This window comes from Gadus macrocephalus, chromosome 18 (assembly GCF_031168955.1).
Source record: "Gadus macrocephalus chromosome 18, ASM3116895v1".
In the NCBI taxonomy this organism is placed as follows: domain Eukaryota; kingdom Metazoa; phylum Chordata; class Actinopteri; order Gadiformes; family Gadidae; genus Gadus; species Gadus macrocephalus.
In genome coordinates this window covers 696,662-716,929 of record NC_082399.1, presented here as the reverse complement: position 1 = coordinate 716,929, position 20,268 = coordinate 696,662, and the positions used below count along the sequence as shown (strand labels likewise).

Sequence of the window (20,268 nt, the reverse complement as noted above, 5' to 3'; positions counted from 1 at the left end):
CCCCCTCCTGTCCCAGTACAGGATGTGTGTGTGTGTGTGTGTGTGTGTGTGTGTGTGTGTGTGTGTGTGTGTGTGTGTGTGTGTGTGTGTGTGTGTGTGTGTGTGTGTGTGTGTGTGTGTGTGTGTGTGTGTGTGTGTGTGTGTGTGTGTGTATAGGTGTGTGTGTGTGTGTGTGTGTGTGTGTGTGTGTGTGTGTGTGTATGTGTGTATGTGTGGGTATAGGTGTGTGTGTGTGTGTGTGTTTGTGTGTAGGTATAGGTGTGTCTGTGTGTGTGTGTGTGTGTGTGCAGGTTCACCTGCCTTCAGTTTATTCCAGCGTCCCCATTCTGTATGAACGTCCCCACATGTGTTCTGTCCTTCTGTCCTCAGACACCTCTGAGGAGCAGTTTGAGTACGATCAGTACCTGCAGCAGGTGCGGGCGGTGGTGGAGTACCGCGCCAATGACTGGTACCGGGTCTACCTGCTCCGAACCCTGCACCGGCAGGCCGGTCGGGAGCACATCCTGGGCCGCATGCGCGACCCCGCCTGGGCCTGGCTGTTCCCTCCGGAGGTGCTGAAGATCCAGGTGAACCCCCCCCCCCCCCCCCCCACACACACACACACCTCTCTTCTATACACTGCGTGCCTAATAGCGCCGGGGAACGCTACCCTGATTGAATAAAAGAGCGTTCCACTCCCTTCATTTGAACCCTAAACCCACCTCTTTAAGACTGCCTTCACCACATAGCCTCCTTCCGTCTCCTTCCTCCTTTTTACTTGTGTAGGTTCTTATTAAATGATTTTATTTTGTATTGTAATGCGCAAGAATGTATTTCACCCACTTATGTGTATTGTATTGTATATTGTGTATTGGTATATGCTCCACGCAGACTTCCTAAGATGGCACAATTTGCTTGGTTCGCTATCTCGGGACATTGGGCAATAATCTGAGATTGAGATCTCAAACTCGGAATAATGTTCACGTCATGGGGAGCGCGCGTGACGGTCCTCTCGTCACGCTAATAAAAACAAATAATTCCCGGCCTAAAGTGTTATCTTGTTTATTTTTGGAGCGTTCACGTGAAGTATATACAGAGATGATATGCTACACCTCAGGCTCCCGTCACCGACACACATGTTGATGGGGTGACCCCATGTGTCTCGTTGTGAACCGTGTGTCCTCCACCGTTCGGCCCACAGAAGGCGATCCCCCCGGAGGCGGACCCCTTCCTGTGCGTCAGTCCCCCGTACCGAGCCCTGAGGGACGCCGTGGGCCAGGCGCTGGTGGAGGCCAGGACCGAGGCCCTGCAGGGCGAGCTGCAGGTCAGACCCGGGACCAGGGACGAGCTGATCGGTGGAGGGCTCTTCAATTTGATTTGTGTAGCCCTTAATCACCATTACAGTCTCAAAGGGCTTCACTGGCCAAATACTTATAACAGGCCAGGGGCGGACTGGCCATCGGGAGGTTCGGGAGATTTCCCGAACGGCCGGTCGATTTCAGGCCGAGCCGGCCGGCCGTAATTCTTTTAGATTTTTTTTTTTATTTTTATTTTTTTATTTTATTTTTTTATTACATATTTATATTATATTTTTTGTTGTAAAAGATGTAAAAAAAAAAATGAAAAAGTTAAGTAAGCCGTGATTTGGGACGGCCTGCGGCCGGATATTTGCTTACAGCGCGAAACGGAGCTCTTGCCTGACGGTGAAACGGGGCCAATGTATTACTGTCAATTTAGAGGGGGGAGCACCCACACAGTGTATGGGGGCAAAGCGAGCGGCCAAAGCGAGCGGCCGATCGGCCCCTCCCAACTTGGACTGCTCCGCGGTCTGTCATTTCTGATTGGCTCAGCCTGACACACGGCCGGGTCACTTACTTCTCGTTGATCTCACTGAAGTTACACCGAAATACGAAAATGTCAAAAAGGTGGTGGAGAGGAAAAAGAATTGGGTGGCACTCAGAAGTTGAGGTTGAAAAGGAAAAAAATGTTAGAGCAAGACGCAGCCAAATGTGCTAAATTAACCAACCATTTCCGTGGAAAAGCCAAGGTTGACGGCGACGCCCCTGTCAGCGAGTCCAATGGTGAGGCGGGAACAGGACACAGCAACATAGCTATGACAGGTGCACTAGCGAGCATGTTTGGCAATATAATAATGACTTAAACTAATTATGGAAGTACCAGAGACGTCAGAGAACTATTCATAATATTGTAATGCCCACGGAAGAGGCAGTGAATGAAGTATTGATTAGAGAGCGATTTATTAGATACCACCGCTAATAAACCATTGGAACGCTTCAACACCGGTAACCACAGCAACGGACAACAAACCCCGGCCCGCCCCCATCTCCCAAACCCTGTGTATGTGTCAATGACAATTTTTTTCCACTAAAATAATTCTATCTTGCACTATTTAGATCATTTTCAGCCTTGATTTACCTTTCTAGGCACATGCAATTTCTAATATTTTGTACATGGACAAGATTGCTTATAAAATATTTCCCAGTGATCTTCACAATATTCTAAACACATGCACATCCCAACATTGACATGCAGTTGCAATGCACATATCCACGGATAAGGACTCATTTTTATTATTTTACACCGGGGCAAAATTCTACGCGCGCTATTCCTGCGGTCTCATAAAAGGCCTCTCCATCCCAAAGTCCCGGGCCAAATTTTTGGGCCAGTCCATCCCTGTAACAGGCCTTTTATTTTTGGTTTTACAGATTAAAATAGGAAGTGCATTGTTAACTGCAATGTAATGATAATTGCAGTCACATGACATGTTAATGCAATGTTAATTGCATTGTATTATTAATTGCATTGTAATTAATATAAATTAATTGTATTGTAGTGAACATGAAGAAGGAGAACTATTTATAGGATATTGGGTCTTCCTTTGACAGCTTTTTCGTTACGTAATTAAAAAGCTAAATAATGAATAATGAACTACTGAACATATCGAGCACATAGTAAAATGATTTGCGTTCTCGCGTCGTCTTTTCTCTTTAACGGTCGCTCCGCCAGTTCACAGCCCGTCCTCTCTGCCCTCCTCACAGAAGCAGAGCGGGCCCCAAGGCAGCGTCCTGCTGGCGCTTGCCCTGTTCCGCCAGGTCACCTGCCGCTGTGTATCACCTGAGGACAGGCTCCGCCCCTCAGAGCAGGTCAGCACCGTTCCACATCTCACAACGTATGTACGTTTCCGCCAATCACATCGGTTCTAAAGCGTCTTCGCCCCCCCCCCCCACCCGATCTACAGGAGAGGAGAGCCCTGGAGGAGGTCCTTAAGGACCCCATGCCCGAGCCGGTCAAGGCATTCTGCACGGCCCTCTTGTCCAATCAGATCGGGGGCCCGGATTCCTCCCTCTCCCTCACCCAGGGGCTTCGGCCGGGGAGGCGGGCCCTGCTGGAGCTGCTGGTCCACCTGGACGCCGTGCTCCTCAGTGGGGCCCCTCTGCTGGCGCCGCTGCACCTCATGGCCTTCAGACCCCCCAGCGCTGCGGTAAGGACCCCGCGTCCCTCAAACCGCCGCTAACAGGCTGCTGCCCTCAGGGCTGCTGTCTGTCTCCCTGGGCAGCCGGTGTCGTAACTACTATAGAGCTCGCTTAGAAACACGACCTCCCTCATGGCTTCATACTCACTGAGGAGCTTGCTTAGAAACACGACCTCCCTCATCGCTTCATACTCACTGAAGAGCTCGCTTTGCCCTCACCTTTCAGCCGTTCTACCTGCCGACCATGCCTGAAGATCACACATATGAAATTCATCAACTGCTTAGCAAAGGGCAAAGGATGCAAAAGTATCGTAAGTACAGAACCGTCGTTTTGATCCTAGGGCTGGTCACAGTGGTTCACCTGGCCTGGGTTTTTACTCTGTGTCTGTTATTTACATGCAGGTTGTCCCAATGGACATATTATCTTTGTGGGCGAGGTAAGATATGACCTAATATTTCATTAATCGAGGTCAGTCGATTTGTTGGTTTGGGTTATTTTTCATTCGCTTGTCTTTCTGAAATCGTCCAACAGTGTGGAAAGCCAGTGGAAGTGTCAAAGTGCCCAGACTGTCGCGTACAAGTAGGAGGGCAAAAGCACGCGCCAGTCGTCGGCTTTCAACGCTTGGACAGGTGACACACAAACACAACACACCTACAACTTATTTATCGTCTTATTGGTGTTGAAGCTCTTTTACTGAAGCCGTGTGCCGTGTTTGTGTGCCCAAAGCTCCGCGGATCAGACCCGGACCGGCCACGTCCTGGGAGGGGCCTGTCAGCGGTCCGAGGCCCCCGAGCGCCAGATGACCCCCGCCCAGTCCTGCGTTCTGCGCCTGCTGACGCACCTCGCGATGCTGCAGGGGGCCTGCAAGAACCGCACGGTGGGAAGGGCCCCGAGCCTGGGGAAGGGGCCCGGGCCGGCCTGGGGAAGGACCCCGAGCCGGCCTGGGGAAGGGCCCCGAGCCTGGGGAAGGGGCCCGGGCCGGCCTGGGGAAGGGCCCCGAGCCTGGGGAAGGGCCCCGGGCCGGCCTGGGGAAGGATCCCGGGCTGGCCTGGGGAAGGACCCCGGGCCGGCCTGGGGAAGGATCCCGGGCTGGCCTGGGGAAGGACCCCGAGCCGGCCTGGGGAAGGGCCCCGAGCCGGCCTGGGGAAGGACCCCGGGCCGGCCTGGGGAAGGACCCCGAGCCGGCCTGGGGAAGGGGCCCGGGCCGGCCTGGGGAAGGGCCCCGGGCCGGCCTGGGGAAGGACCCCGGGCCGGCCTGGGGAAGGACCCCGAGCCGGCCTGGGGAAGGGGCCCGGGCCGGCCTGGGGAAGGGCCCCGGGCCGGCCTGGGGAAGGGCCCCGGGCCGGCCTGGGGAAGGGCCCCGAGCCTGGGGAAGGGCCCCGGGCCGGCCTGGGGAAGGATCCCGGGCTGGCCTGGGGAAGGACCCCGGGCCGGCCTGGGGAAGGATCCCGGGCTGGCCTGGGGAAGGACCCCGAGCCGGCCTGGGGAAGGGCCCCGAGCCGGCCTGGGGAAGGACCCCGGGCCGGCCTGGGGAAGGACCCCGAGCCGGCCTGGGGAAGGGGCCCGGGCCGGCCTGGGGAAGGGCCCCGGGCCGGCCTGGGGAAGGGCCCCGGGCCGGCCTGGGGAAGGGCCCCGAGCCTGGGGAAGGGCCCCGAGCCTGGGGAAGGGGCCCGAGCCGGCCTGGGGAAGGGGCCCGGGCCTGGGGAAGGACCCCGGGCCGGCCTGGGGAAGGACCCCGGGCCGGCCTGGGGAAAGCGTCTCTTTAATTAACACCAACATCAACCTTGTTTGTTGTCATGACCCGTCGGCTTGTATCGGTTCAAATTAGCTGAATAAGCGTTTTTACAAATTAGCATTTTCTTTAGTTTGTCTTTTTACCTGCATACATGCATTACTGTATTCATGTTTAAAAGACATCTTTTCCTTTTTATAGTTACCCTTTGCTTTACATCTAATGTTAGTATTTTTTCAGATGTTACCTAATCGTTCATATTTCCTTTAAGCACTTTGTAAGGCGGGTTTTGAAGGGTCCTCATAAATAACGCTTTAAATCGATTGTAATTGTGTCAGGTTGTCATTGGCATGGTCCACCCCACCCCGCGTGACGTGGTGGTCTTCCTGTGGGACCACCTGGAGCGGGACCTGGGCACGCTGGGACGCACTCTGGACCTGAACGCCGACGACGCCGCCCTGACGGCCCATCTGATCCTCGCCGAGTGCAGCGCGGCGACACAAGGTGAGCTGGGGACGGGAACCAGCAGGGCGGGATACTGGTTCTGTTTGACCCACGGGTAAAACGTTGTGCGCGGACCAGAACAGAACAAAGCTGATGCAAATCAACCTCATATGTTTCCAGTAAGAGTAAGACTCCCCCCCCACCCCTCTTAAGCACTTATCGTATGTTGTACATCCTGGCACCTAAAAATAATACTTAGCACTGTGTAGAATCTTATCCTAGCTAGCTTTGTTGCGTACGGGGAATGGGTTAACCTAGTGATTGTAAGTGCTTGGCACTTGCTCCTTATCGTACCGACAGCGATATATTGTTGTTTCTCTTTCTTATGACAAATGCTCTTATTGTAAGTCGTTTTTGATAACGTCTTGCTAAATGCCCTTAATGTAAATGTGTACATGGACGTTTCGTGCTTAAACCCGATGATAAGTGTTAGGGTTAGAACTCACATGAATCAATGTTTTCCCCCACCTCCAGTAACGATGTAGCATCCCTGATCAACAGCTCCCTGACATAATCATAACCATGGATCAATAACGTGTGTCTGTGTGGTATCGTCCTGCCCATAATCATAACCATGGATCAATAACGTGTGTCTGTGTGGTATCGTCCTGCCCATAATCATAACCATGGATCAATACCGTGTGTCCGTGTGGTGTCGTCCTGCCCATAATCATAACCATGGATCAATAACGTGTGTCTGTGTGGTGTCGTCCTGCCCAGGCTGGCGGGGGGCCAGACCCGACCTGACCAGCAGGAAGGGGCGGGCAGAGTTTGAGATCCGCGTCTGTGTCTCTGCCATCGACCCGGTGCTCCAGGTGCGTCTCCTCCTACTGTGTGCATACGGTCACCAACACACTCACAGCTGGCCGGCTTTGCATGGCAACGGGCACAGCCAGTACAGGATCAGCTTCTGTAACAACCGCCATGTTGCAGGATGGCGGCATGTGGCTCAGGGGGGAGAGCGGGTCGGCTGGTAACCGGAAGGTTGCTGGTTCGATCCCCGGCTCCTCCCAGCTGTCGAGGTGTCCCTGAGCGAGGCACCTCACCCTGACTGCTCCTGACCAGCTGGCTGTCGCCCTGCGAGGCCGACTCCGCCGTCGGGGTGTGAATGTGTGCATGAACGGATGAATGTGAGGCAGTGTTGTAAAGCTCTTTGAGTGACCTCTGGTTAGAAAAGCACTGAATAAATGCAGTCCGTCGAACATCAACCCTACCACCAGGGGGTGCTGTTCCTCTGGTTTGACTTCAGCTTTAATCTGACGTTCTGCCGCCTGTCCCCGTAGAACCTGAAGGGGAAGCTGGACGAGGCGCGGCAGAGGGTCACCGCCGACGACAGCCTGGTGGGGAGCCCCCTGATGAGGCTGCTGTACGCCGACCCCGGCCCCCTGCTGGCGCTGCCCTCCGACGGCCCCACCCAGCGCTCGGCCTTCTGGAGCCTTCCGGAGAGCGTGACGGTGGAGCGGTTCTCCCAGCTGGTGGGGGAGAGCGCGGGGCGGAGCTCTCTGGGCCTCCTGCTGCTCTTCCTGGAGAAGGTAGCCCTGGTGTTTGATACAACCTTTATGATATTTATATGTTTTATACAACCTGCATGTATAATGTTACATATTTATACAACATGGCAAAGATACAACATTCAAACCTCTCGGCGAACACACCAAATGGTAATGAGCGATAAGCTTTGTGAGCTTCGTCAGCCCAGTGTACTGACAGCGATATTTCGTTTCTCTTTCTTCTGGCAAAAATGTACTCATACTTATTGTCTGCTAAATGCCCTAAATGTAAATGTGTCTGTTGTGTCTCAGATTTCCTGTGTCAGACAGTTGCAACACCTCCCGGAGCTTGCAGCTCTGCAGTCGGACCTCCTCAGAATCTTTCCCCTTGCGTCGCCGGACTACGAATCCCAAAGCATCGCTGAGATGTTACACCGGTTTCCGCAAGGTAACGTCAGTTGACCTCAACGACACCGTAACTGAGGCCGAGGGCCCTCGTACATGCGACACCTATGAATTACAAACAAATGATGTATGGTTAATGGATTGCATTTATACAAAGCTTTTCTAACCAGAGGTCACTCAAAGCGCTTTACAATACTGCCCAACATTCATCCATTCATGCACACATTCACACACCGACGGCGGTGTCGGCCAAGCAGGGCGACAGCCAGCTGGTCAGGAGCAGTCAGGGTGAGGCGTCTCGACACTCTGCTAGGAGGAGCCGGGGATCGAACCAGCACCCTTCCGGTCAGGGCCAGCGCTCGGCATAGGCGACCTAGGCATGGCCTAGGGCGGCAAATGTGTTGGGGGCGCCCTCTGGTGGCGCACTCACGTAATTAATAAAAATATACTAAAAAAGCAAAATGAAACCAAACATGTCCCGAGGTGGAACATGTTCCCGCGCTCGGAAGCCCTGTCCAGGGCGCAATTTAATGTCGAGTCGCCTAGGCAACCGAAACGGTCGGCGCCGGCCCTGCTTCCGGTCACCTAGCCGACCCGCTCTGCCTCCTGAGCCACATGCCGCCCACAAACACACATTATGACGCTTTGTTTTGTCGCCGGCAGGACACCAGCACAGCGTGGTCTCGCAGCGTGTGCAGAGGTTCGTGGACGTGTGGAACTGTCTTCGCCTGGAGATGGCCCGTGACGGTGAGCACTCACCAGCCACACAGCTTTAAAACCACACATTTGGGATTAAGGTTGCGACGGTAAAGCTTCATTCACCGCTACGTGTGTCCGCTGAGCAGCTGAGCTGGGTCTGGACGTGAAGCTGTGTGAGAAACCGATCACCACGGACAGCTCCGGGGCCTTCCTGGTCCCCGACCGTAGAGGACCGGGGTCCTGCCTTCGGAACCTGGTGGACTTCCTGTCCAAGACCCACAACAGCCTGGTGACGGGGGCCCGGAAGGTCAACAACCAGGAGCACAGGTGTGTACGACGGCCACCCCCCAAGGCTCTGTCAGCCCGGCTTACCTGGAGGTTCAGACCACAGAACACACTCTACCTGAACCACAGACGAAGCCCCTCTGTGATTGGCTAATGCCACCACTGCAAACAAACATTCACGGCATTAGAAAAAAATAATGCCATTCACGGCGATAGTTTACTCACTATTGTCAGACGATAAATTGACGTAGGATTAATCTGTTGTCTCGTTGTTTTGAATCCTTCAAAACAACCGATAAATGAAGTCTTGATTCGATGATGCCTCATAATGCTGGCAATCTGTTGACGTATTGATTTATACATTATTTGAACACAGACAAAGTACAACCAAACATCTTTTTAAGAATCACATAGCTGCCATCTTGCTAGGCTCTGTGTAACGGAGAGTTGTAGATCATTCTAAACCGTTTTTCTCATTGAAGACCCGAACAGGATCGATTGACACCAGTTTAAAGCCCTTTTATGATAAATAAGACAGAGACAGAGATATAATCCACGATAATGTTCTTCTTTTCAGTCTTTCCAGTGAGTACAGTGTGCAGCTGGAGGAGGTCTCAGACACTCAGCTGGCCCTGTGTCACCCAGAGAGGCAGCTGCTCCCCCTGGTGCTCTCCCACTGCCACTACACCCTGAAGGAAGGCCAGGAGACAGAGCACAGCTACGACCTCCGAGGGATCCAAACCCAGCTGGCCCGCCGCTTCCTGGCCGGGAAGCCCCTCATCCAAGCGGTGAGGATGCCACCGCCTGGTCGCCCAATAAAGGCTGGTTCTAAGTGACGCCTGGCCTTCTACATTTACATTGACATCAAGGGCATTCAGCAGACGCTTTTATCCAAAGCAAATTACAATAAGTACATTTGTCAGAAGAAAGAGAAACAATTCACCGCTGTGGGTACAGTGAGGATGTTCATAGAACCAAGTGCCAAGCACTAACCATCACTAGGTTAACCCATTCCCCGTACACAACAGAGACAACTAGGATGAGATGCCTCACAATGCAAAGCACTTTGTTTTAAGTGCCAGGGCGTGCAACATACAATAATTGGTTGCATTAAGGTGCCAGGACGTACAACGTACACTAAGTGCGTCAGAGGGGTGTGGGGGAGACTATGCAGCGACTGAACATATCTATTGTGGTCCTAACCAGGACACTGAGCGGTTCCTGATCCGCCACCAGCAGGACTTCTCAGTTGTGCTGTCGGAAGTGAGGATGAAGGTCCATCAGGTGAGTCCCACGGGGCGTTGTGATGACTGAGCGGTGTTGTCTGGGAGCAGAACTGCCCCTGTCCATGACCAAGAGAGTTAACTACCTGGTAATGGTGCAGGGTGATCAAGCAATCAATCAAGGTAGTCTCCCACCATTGATATACTTTGCTTTCCAATAACTTCCTCGAGTGGTTTATTCCACTTATACCACTGTTACCAACGATGGTAGGAATAGTTCCATTCATCTTAAAACATTTTTTTATCAACTTTAATCAGGTGGAAAAAAAATATGCGCTTTGATTGTATTGTTTGTATGTCGTCATGGAAACTTCTGGTTCATAGTTGCATTAGTTAGTAGTATAAGTAGTATTGTTGTTAAAGACGAATTAGTTGTGCCTTGATTTAGAACTATCAAAGGGCCAAGGTGTGCCGTTATGAAACGAGGATGCAGTGCTTTACCTCCAAGGTTCAGATACTTGATTGATTGATTGAAAACTTTATTGAACAACAATTAAGGCAAGGCAAGGCAACTTTATTTACGTAGCACTTTTCATACACAAGGCAGACTCAAAGTGCTTCACAGATAAACATTGTCATACAATAAAATGAAATAATAGATAAGTAAAAGAAATGAACAGAAGTGTTCAAAAGGATTAAAAAACACAATAAAGCCCAAAGGCTGGTTTCCCTTGTGGTCCTTTAAATGGAAAGGGAGAAATAATACATGGAGGCTTAATACAGGCTAAACATGGAGAACCAACATGCAGCACATGGACTACAACGTTCCCAGACAGACAAGCAGACACACTGACAGAACAATATTCCTAAAACAGACAGTACAATATTCCTATTTAACAATGCTGCAGTTGCAAGGTGTCTGAGTCCTGGCTGGAAGGTTCGGGGTTCGATCCCCCTGCACACGCTCCTTAAAGCTCTCTAAAGTCCCTCTGAGTGAGAGCTCCGCTACGGGAGCTGCTGCTGAGGGGCGTCTCCGTCATGGTGTTGTGGTGTTGTGGCTCCAGACTCCCCTGAAGGGCTCGGTGTGCGAGGCTGTCCGCAGCGGGCTGCGCTCCTACTCGGACGTGTGTGACGCCGTGTACCTGCTGGAGATCGGCCTACGCCTGCTGGGCAAGACGGGCGGGGAGCCCGGGGGACCTCTGATGACCTACCTCACCGAGGCCCTGAAGATCGGCCCGCAGATCTCCAGCAGCGTGGCCAAGGTAGGGAGACCTCATCCTCACCACCTTCATCTTCATCATCACGATGAATGATGATTTTGTTTCATCATCTGATTCATCCTCGCCATATTTTTCGCATTTCTTTTTTTCATACCCCAGCTCCCAGTAATCCCAAATCAAATTGATATCCGTGAAGGAATGTGACGTAGACATGAAAGGGTTTCCGCTGTCCTAAGCTCTGGGAAACGGGAAGCTTCCTTAATCCTTTTGGATCCGTTGAACTTCTTAATTCTGTCTCATCGCAGGCGCTGGGAGAGATTCGCCTGGAGCACGGCGTGTTCACCTGGCAGCTCCTGACCTGCTGGAAGTCCGAACTCAGGCTGAAGAAGAAGCAGGTGGGTCGGGGTCGGAGGTGTGGCCATGATGTGACCTGCAGAGCCCCTCCCTGGGAGATGAGCTCCAGATGGCAAGAGGCAGAGAGGACAGTAGGAGTAGAAGAAGACAGGACAGTAGATGAAGAAATAGATGAGACAGGACAGTAGATGAAGAAGTAGATGAGATGGGCAAGTAGAAGAAGAAGAAGAAGATGGGACAGTAGATGAAGAAGTAGATGAGACAGAACAGTAGATGAAGAAATAGATGAGACAGGACAGTAGATGAAGAAATATATGAGATGGGAAAGTAGAAGAAGAAGAAGAAGAAGAAGAAGAAGAAGACGGGACAGTAGAAGGTGTCCACTGGAAGATGCATTTAAGAAGCTCTCCCCGTCTATTCTTCCTCACATTCTTGGACTGCGTGCTGACCCTTGGACAGACGTTCCAGAGTGTGGGTTAGCAGTTAGGCTTCTGCTGAGGCTAGCCTAGCGCTGGTGGTTAGGAGCACAGGAGGTTATTCACTGCTGCTTGGTAGAGTGTTGGCAGCGATTCATACCCAAATCTCACTGCATTTATCATTCATTAATTAGAGCATTGCTTATATACTTTACTTAAATCATAATTTAGTCATTTAGTGCTTCTTTAAAACACATTTAACAAAGATGAGTTAATTAACTAAAATAACTCTTTTTTGTAGGCAGAGTTATTTTAAGAAGAGTTATTTTAAGTTATTGTAAGAAGACAACCCGACGAGGCTCCGTGGAGAGACCCTCTCTGGGCTGATACCTTTTAGTCACTCTTCATGGTGCGGTTGACCCCAGCCTGAGGCCCGGCCCCCTGGGGGGGGGGGGGGGGGGGCAGCAGCCTGGCCGGTAAATCTGGGTAAAGTGTGGCGCCCGGGCCCCCACACACAGCAGGGGGACCCCAGCGTCTGACCCCCTGTGCGGAAGAGAAATAGCTGGAATTCACCACAGCCACAATATGAGCTTTGATGGGCTTTCATCTTTTTTGGGGGGGGGTTATTTGATAGGGTCCATGCATATTTATGAACATCCAGGTCTGCATTGATAACTCAAGGTTATCAATGAACCTTGAGTCATCAAGGTTCTCCCTGGAGGCCTGTGAAGCCCCCTGGCTCTGGGATGAAGTTACACTCGGCTGAGCTCTTCCTGTATGAAGCTCCTCTGTGGTCTCCTGTCCTGTAGGAGCCGTTCCCCGCTCTGCGCTCAGAGTTCTGCCAGAAGCTGACGGCGGAGGAGCGGAGGGGGCTGACCGTGTTCCTCACCTCGGCCGATACGTTAGGGTTCACCCGGGAGCTGCACGAGGTCCTCCTGCTGAAGACCAGCGGCTTGGCGCCGGACCAGGAGTACAGCCCCCACTGGGAGTAAGACCCTCCACGTCCAACCCACCGCCTGCCCCTAAAGCCCTGTGGGATTCACCTCAATGATTTATGCTTTTCACCTAGGTTGCGTGCAATCGTGTGTGTGTGTGTGTGTGTGTGTGTGTGTGTGTGTGTGTATGTTTGTGTGTGTGTGTGTGTGTGTGTGTGTGTGTGTGTGTGTGTGTGTGTGTGTGTGTGTGTGTGTGTGTGTGTGTGTGTGTGTGCGTGTGTGTGTGTGCCTGTGTGTGTGTGTGTGTGTGCTCGTGTGCGTGCGTGCGTGTGACTGTGTGAATGATTAGTTGAAGCAACACACAATCAGTAGATGTTTTTGACCAGAAGTCCTTGTTTTCATAATCCTCGTTGAATTGCTTTTATCGAAAGAAAGGAAACCGAAACAAGACAGAAATTAAATTAAATCAGAATAAAATACATTTTGTTGTGAAGACGACACTAGTTGTTTGCATACATTGCATTTATGATTGCACTTATTCATTTATAAGACACATAATAAGAATAATAGGGAATATGGGAAACAGGCAGAAGGTGAGCCCCACAAGGCCTCCTCGTGTCGCGCTGTTTCCCTCTGGAGCGGACTGGACTCGTCCTCCTGGTTGTGTTGAAGCTGGGAGCTAGCCGCTAAGAAGTGTGCCGTTTGTCAGCCTAAAGGATTACCGCTGCGCTCTCAAGGAATGCAGTGAAGGGCCCTTGCAGTCTCAGAGGAGTGTGTAGGTCGTGTCCAGCACAGCCCCCTAGGGAGCTGAACTCCTTTCGCTTCCTAGGGCCAGAACATGACCCCCCCCCCCCTTCAAGGCCCCCATCCATCAAGGGAGCTGGCAGCTGGCCCAGTGAGGAGGGGGGCATGTGGGAAGACACCAGTGAGGCTAACTGTTGCATCTCCCCCCCCGCCTTCTGTCTCCAGCATCAGGTCCACTCTAGAGAGCCATCTGGAGCTGAAGAACCTGCCCGCGCTGCAGGGGCTGGACGCTCTACCGGGCAACATCAACCTGGCCAAGGGGGCGGAGGTGTGGAGGACGGCGGTGGCGTTTAAGAGAGGATAGCGTCGCGGCTACGGAACATTCCACGGTCCATTCCGTTTTGAAGTCCACACATTGCTTGATGCCTTGATGATGTTGGACATGATTTATTTTTTAACTCAGGAACTCTGGGCCAATCTTGTGCTTAATGTAGCCTAGTCCTCGGGACCAAAGCCTGTTAGAGCTGCTTGTTTACCTTAACGGTTAATGTTGGGATGTTTTTATTTGATTAGCAGTAATTCCTAAAATTCTAAAAGTCTTACTTTTTTTTATAATGAGTCTTACTTTTGAAATCTCTTTCTGCCTTTTGCACATCTTTTCACAAATGTATTTGTATGAATATAGAAACCTGTGATGGCATCTGTTAATAAATCAATAAACCCATAGATGGTAAAATCACTTGCACTACTCTGATTATTACCCCTTTTTGTTCAGTTCAACCAACCATTAACAAACCAAGCCACGCCCCGTGCGGCGGGGCTTCTTTAAAGGCAGCTTCTCCCGCCTATCACGTCCTCCACAACATACACAGCGCGTTTCTTCGGCCAATCACGGCTGCCGAGGGGCGGAGTCTCCGTCCCGTTGCGCCGTTGCGTTATGACGACGTCACCACAGAGGTTATAAATCCGTGTGGAGACCACACGACTTCCATCGCGCAGAGAGGAGGACGTTCGTGTTTATATCTGACTCCGTGTTTGTCGAGCGATGCTGTGGACGGCTCTCCATCTGCGTGAGTACCGCCTCGTGTTGGGACGTCTCCGGTTGATGAAAGGCTTAACTGTTGAGTGTCGGGCTGAGGTTGAGGGGATGAGGATGGTTTTACCGGAGACAGCTGCTCGTTTCACTAAGCAGTGTTGTGAAGGATGAGGGGTGAACGCGTGACGTGTGACTTCAGGTGACAACATGAAGGTAACATTGTGACGTCGGGTTCTTCCGGTTTGCATCAATCAAGTGGGAGTGATGCTTCGTGAAATCAATTTGATAAACCCGGTTGGGATGTCAGGATCTGGTTGGATGGTTTCCCAGAACAACAGTCTGGTGAGATCCCATCTCTCCCACTGGCCTTGTTGTTGGGAAACAGCATACCAGTAACACCTCAGGACCAGTTTATACTTCTATCAGAAGACCGCTTATGTCTCGTTTCAGTGATTTATGTCTCACATAAATGATATTTGTCTCATATAAATGATATTTGTCTCATATATGATGACTACCCAGACACAGACGTGCAGGATTACGCGTCTTGCTCGGGATATTTATGTTGTAATGTAAAGACGTCTGACGTTCCTTCTGTCATCGTTATATCTCGTTGTATCTGGTGTGATATCTGTGATATACGGTGTTTAAAAGCCCTTAATGCGTAGTTGTTTAACGTAAACGTGACCATGCTACGGCGACGCCTCCCACAGAGAGTTTGTTGTTGGTCGCCAGGGAAACCAACGGGCAAAGTGACTGTTTACCCTGCGTGTGTGTGCAATCATGTGTGTGTGTGTGTGTGTGTGTGTGTGTGTCGCTTTCTGCACCGCTCTGTTTTCTTATTTTATTTATTTCTATCTGTGTTTCTGTTTGTGTGTGTGTGTGTGTGTGTCTCGCTCTGTGTTTTGATTGTATTGCTCTCGCTCTCCCTCCCTCCCTCCCTCTCCCCCCTCCCTCTCCCTCTCCCTCTCCCTCTCCCCCTCCCTAACCCAGGCTCTTGAGAGATGATGCATCGGAGCAGCCGCAGCCCCCCGTCCGCCTCCAGCCTTGCTACAGGAGACCCCCTGGACCTCAGCCTCTCCGGCTCCCAGCTCTCCGTGTCCAGACGGCCCGGCAGTGCCGTCGCTGCGGGGAAGGCCTTCACCCGCTCCGTCTCCGTGGCCGCGGACAGCAAGGGGAAACGCAACACGCTGGTGAGCCCCGCTTCACCGGGGGGTGGGCAGAGGGGTCAGGACAGCACTCAACAACATTCTCTCTCGTTCTGTGAAGATCCATACCACCTTTCTCTATTTCTTAAAGAGTAAAAACAAAGATAACTTGACATTTTTTGAATCTTCACTAACTTAATCTCCTTTTAAAGGGCCCTTATTACTACTCACCGGGAGCGAGTGTGATTAGCCGTTATAAGCCGTTTGTAAATCTGCCTCTTCCTGTGCCTTAGTGACATCACAAGTGGGAGTGTCCACCTAGATATAGATAAGACGGATTGGACGGACACGCCCACTTGTGATGTCACTAAGGCACCGAGGTGCCTTAGTGACATCACACGTGGGAGTGTCCACCTAGATACTGTATATTTTGGACGGATAAGCAACATTTGCCACAGTCCACAGAGAGAGGGAGGAGAACGGGGTTTTAGTCGTCCGGTCCAGGTGCCGATTGTCAGCTCCAGATGGGCGTTGTGCTCGGGCGGCTGAATACTCTGTCATTCGCTGGATGGATGAATAAGGTGGCTTTTTACTCGTCCTCAAAGGCAGAACGTACGTTTGACAGCAGTCGCAGTGCAATAGTGTGAAATATAATGTGTACAATATAGAAAAAAGTTAGCAGCCAGAAAGCTCAATGTATCTAAGTATGTGGACTTAATATATAACATGCCTCTAAGTTAGGTGAGGTACTGGAGTATGCACTTTGGTTCCACTACAGTAAAGCCTAATGGAACTGCTGTTCTTTGAGTGGAAGGACAAACATGCTGTGCGTGTGTGTGCGCGTGTGTATGAATGTGTGTGTGTACTCAGAGGAATGCTATCATGCTAGGTGCTCATGAATGTGTGTGTGATGCTAACATGCTAGGTGCTCATGAGTGTGTGTGATGCTACATGCTAGGTGCTCATGAATGTGTGTGTGATGCTAACATGCTAGGTGCTCATGAATGTGTGTGTGATGCTAACATGCTAGGTGCTCATGAATGTGTGCGTGATGCTAACATGCTAGGTGCTGATGAATGTGTGTGTGATGCTAACATGCTAGGTGCTCATGAATGTGTGCGTGCTCCTCAGAGTGATGCTAGCCTTGGAGGCCCGCGCTCCATCAAGAACCTGCGGCGGTCCAACAGCACAACGCAGGTCAACCAGCAGGCCAACATCAGCTTAAGGTACACACACACACACACACACACACGGTTGTGCACGGTTGCACACCGCCCATCAGAGTATCCGATGGCTCAACTCCTCCCCCCGCCAACGCTGTCAGACGTTGCGTGTTGAAGCAGACGGCGTCCGCACGGTTCCAAAGCTTCCATCACAGCTGAACACACGGAACACATTTGTTCCTGATCTCGTCCGAGTCTTCCAAACGTCTCAGTCGGCCAACGGTTGGGCCGGTGTGTGACGTCTCAGTCGGCCAACGGTTGGGCCGGTGTGTGACGTCTCAGTCGGCCAACGGTTGGGCCGGTGTGTGACGTCTCAGTCGGCCAACGGTTGGGCCGGTGTGTGACGTCTCAGTCGGCCAACGGTTGGGCCGGTGTGTTAGGGCCTTAGGGACGTCCATTTCATCGTGTCTTCTTTCAGTGTGATGACTCTATTTTATATTTAAACTCTGCACAGTAATGGAGGCCGGGTCTGCTGTGAACACAGAGACAAAACGAGACAATCGACAGTCTGTGGTCATGGCAGCACTCAACCTGTCCAGTGGTGTGTGTGTGTGTGTGTTTCCGGGAGTGTGTGGGTGTGTATGTGTGTGTGTGTGTGTCTATTTGTTCGAGTATGTGTGTGTCTTTATGGAAGTGTCTGTGTTTCTGTAGTGTGTTTGAGTGTGTGTGTGGGTGTTTTTGGAATTGTGTGTGTGTGTGTGTGTGTGTGTGTGTGTGTGTGTGTGTGTGTGTGTGTGTGTGTGTGTGTGTGTGTGTGTGTGTGTGTGTGTGTGTGTGTGTGTGTGTGTGTGTGTGTGTGTGTGTGTGTGTGTGTGTGTGTGGGGCAGCATGTTCACGTGGAGTCTCTTTTAAAGCCTTCAGTGGGCAACAGCTGTCAGCCCAGAGGCGGGCGGGGGGGGGGGGGGGGGGGGGGGACGACGACAATAGGGCGGAGGCTGCTGCCCCATTCAGAAAGAGGAGTTGATGGTGGTGATGGGGAGGGGGGGTCTCGTAGTGCTAGACGCACGGCGAGAGCCCTGCTTTGTCCAAGGGGGGAGGGACCTACCCCCCCCAGCGGTGGAAGGAGGAGTGTGTGCCTGACCCCATTGTTGGACAGCTGCCTCCTTCGCCCTACCCCCCCCCCCCCCCCACCCACCCCCACCTCCTCCTGCTCCTTCAGCACTGTCCGCTATGCAGCTTCACATTTGAAACAAACCAACTTAAAGGTTGGGTATGGGATTTGCGAAACGCCAGCAGATTTTGAAAAAACACAACTCAAATGGTCCTACCCCCTCTCCTTCAACGCCGACTCTGACTCCACCCATTCCAAGTACATGGAGGCGCAAACAGATGCGCGAGAGCCAGCCATTAGCTAGCTAGTTAGCTAGCTCCAGTAGCTACCGCAGGATGACAACAAACAGTAGCTTGCTCTGGGTCACTGGCTTTGAGTACGTGCACGAAGGGGTAGCGCGGGGGGAGCGGGAGGGGTCGCGCAGTACGACCGTTTGATTGACGTACTTACTGTCCAATGCCACTCGGTGGTTCTGGAAATCATTGGCTGGAGTTTTTCGAGCCCTGCCCGTTCCACAGATGATTGACTTGTTTAATTTCCATGTCAGTACTTCTAACTCAGTGGCTGTAAGTGGGTTATGATAAGGATTTCAAGTAATTTTGAAAAAATGGCCAAAAAACAGAATTCCATACCCAACCTTTAACATCTAAACACTGACCCCTCCCATCACTGACCCCGCCCCTCACTGACCCCGCCCCTCACTGACCCCGCCCCTCACTGACCCCGCCCCTCACTGACCCCGCCCCTCACTGACCCGTCCTCCCCTCAGAGTCCTTATGGAGGCCAGTGTGATGAGTTCCCTGGTCCTCTCTCTGTCTCTTTGTTTCTCTCTCTCCCTCTCTCACTCTCCCTCTCCCCATCTCTCCCCATCTCTCCCTCTCCCTGTCCCTCCCTCCCTCTCGGGGGTCCTAGGAGGGGGTCTATAGGAATGCAGGGTGTGCGTTGCTGAGTCCAGATTGCTCTTCATGAAGCCAGCTGGCTCTGCCCCCCCCACGCCCCCGCTGTCCCATCAGCCGCTCTGTTTCCTTTATGCTCACATGCACACACTTCTATTGAGACACACACACACGCACACGCGCACAGCACTAAGTATCAAACGTAGATGCCAAAGGAGGCTAGGCCAGGCTGGAGGTCACCCTGCAGTTACGCCCGAGCTATTTGAGGGGGGGGGGGGGTGACGGGCCACGGGAGTCAACATTTGAACACGCACACACACACCCGCTGACACACACTCGCACACACGCACACTCACACACACGCACACTCACACACACCGACACACGTACACACTCACACACACACACACACACACATCCGCTGACACACACCGACACACACTCACAACGACACACACACACACTCACACTCACCCACTCACTCACACTGACACACTGGCGCTGAGTCCATCCCAGACCGCTGGCCCTCCGTCCCCGGGCCCCGGCGCTCTGGGGGGGGGGCTTGGCGAGGGGGGGCTGAATCCCAGCTGTCGTCCCATGTCCTCTGGAACCAGAGGCTCCGCCGGCGGGCCGAGCGTGTTGTTACTGGGACCCGGGCCGGGGCCGGGCCGGGGGGGGGTGTTAAACCCGCAGGCCGGGCGCTGGTCCTGTTTTAAACACTCTAGCGGGGAGATCGGGGCTGAGGGGGCGAGAGGCCACCAGTTCAGTGTTCAGCATCAGAGGTTTAGAAAATTCTCTTTGTCAGCAAGTTAACGGTGCAGAATACGTCTGTGGGGCTATTTGAATATTTGCCCAACCCCTGTTCACTCCCCTTATGAACGGCAGGAAGTGGCCCGGCAGACCTTAGATGGTCTCACATCGTCATCACACTGGAGCACTCCTCTTATGCACGACGGGCTGAGGAGGGTCCGGTCTGAACCCCTGAACCCACGGTGCTGTGCTCTGTGTCCCCAGCGAGGAGCCCCGAGACGACTTCTTGGCCGTGTTCGACAGCAGCTCAGACGGACGCAGGAAGCTGGCCAGCCTCAGCAAGGCCTCGCCGGACAGGACCACATGGAACATACTGGTACTAAACCCATTAGACCCACTGGAGCCCCCCCTGTCCCTTCATATTACCACGTGGCTCAGGAGGGAGAGCGGGTCGGCTGGTAACCTGAAGGGTGCCGGTTCGATCCCCGGCTCCTCCTGGCTCCTCCTAGCTCCTCCTGGCTCCTCCTAGCTCCTCGAGGGTCGAGGTGTCCCTGAGCGAGACGCCTCACCCTGTGTGCTCCTGACCAGCTGGCTGTCGCCCTGCGTGGCTGACTCCGCCGTCGGTGTGTGAATGTGTGCATGAACGGGTGAATGTTGAGCCATATTGTACAGCGCTTTGAGTGG

At 52.6% G+C, this 20,268-nt stretch overlaps 2 protein-coding genes across 8 annotated transcripts in view; both read left to right on the top strand.

Annotated features, from left to right (window-relative positions):
* LOC132447051 (E3 ubiquitin-protein ligase rnf213-beta-like) overlaps positions 1–14,219 on the top strand; it is a 72,265-nt gene extending 58,046 nt beyond the window's left edge. For 3 of the 4 annotated variants that reach the window (XM_060037696.1, XM_060037695.1, XM_060037697.1), the window contains exons 44-63: positions 370–566; positions 1,181–1,303; positions 3,039–3,143; positions 3,239–3,481; positions 3,699–3,783; positions 3,875–3,909; positions 4,005–4,102; positions 4,200–4,350; positions 5,544–5,709; positions 6,430–6,524; positions 6,993–7,241; positions 7,512–7,647; positions 8,268–8,351; positions 8,450–8,630; positions 9,175–9,376; positions 9,795–9,872; positions 10,876–11,073; positions 11,337–11,426; positions 12,611–12,789; positions 13,706–14,219. In XM_060037696.1, coding sequence (XP_059893679.1) covers positions 370–566; positions 1,181–1,303; positions 3,039–3,143; positions 3,239–3,481; positions 3,699–3,783; positions 3,875–3,909; positions 4,005–4,102; positions 4,200–4,350; positions 5,544–5,709; positions 6,430–6,524; positions 6,993–7,241; positions 7,512–7,647; positions 8,268–8,351; positions 8,450–8,630; positions 9,175–9,376; positions 9,795–9,872; positions 10,876–11,073; positions 11,337–11,426; positions 12,611–12,789; positions 13,706–13,844 — 2,834 coding nt within the window. In that variant the 3' untranslated portion in view covers positions 13,845–14,219. The other variant, XM_060037698.1, reaches the window with a different exon arrangement.
* Positions 14,220–14,418: 199 nt separating this feature from the next.
* The window catches only part of cep131 (centrosomal protein 131), a 34,838-nt gene continuing 28,988 nt past the window's right edge, over positions 14,419–20,268 (top strand). For 2 of the 4 annotated variants that reach the window (XM_060037715.1, XM_060037714.1), the window contains exons 1-3: positions 15,721–16,589; positions 16,623–16,890; positions 19,849–19,960. In XM_060037715.1, the coding sequence (XP_059893698.1) occupies positions 16,517–16,589; positions 16,623–16,890; positions 19,849–19,960 (453 nt within the window). In that variant the 5' untranslated portion in view covers positions 15,721–16,516. The other 2 variants (XM_060037717.1, XM_060037716.1) reach the window with 2 other exon arrangements.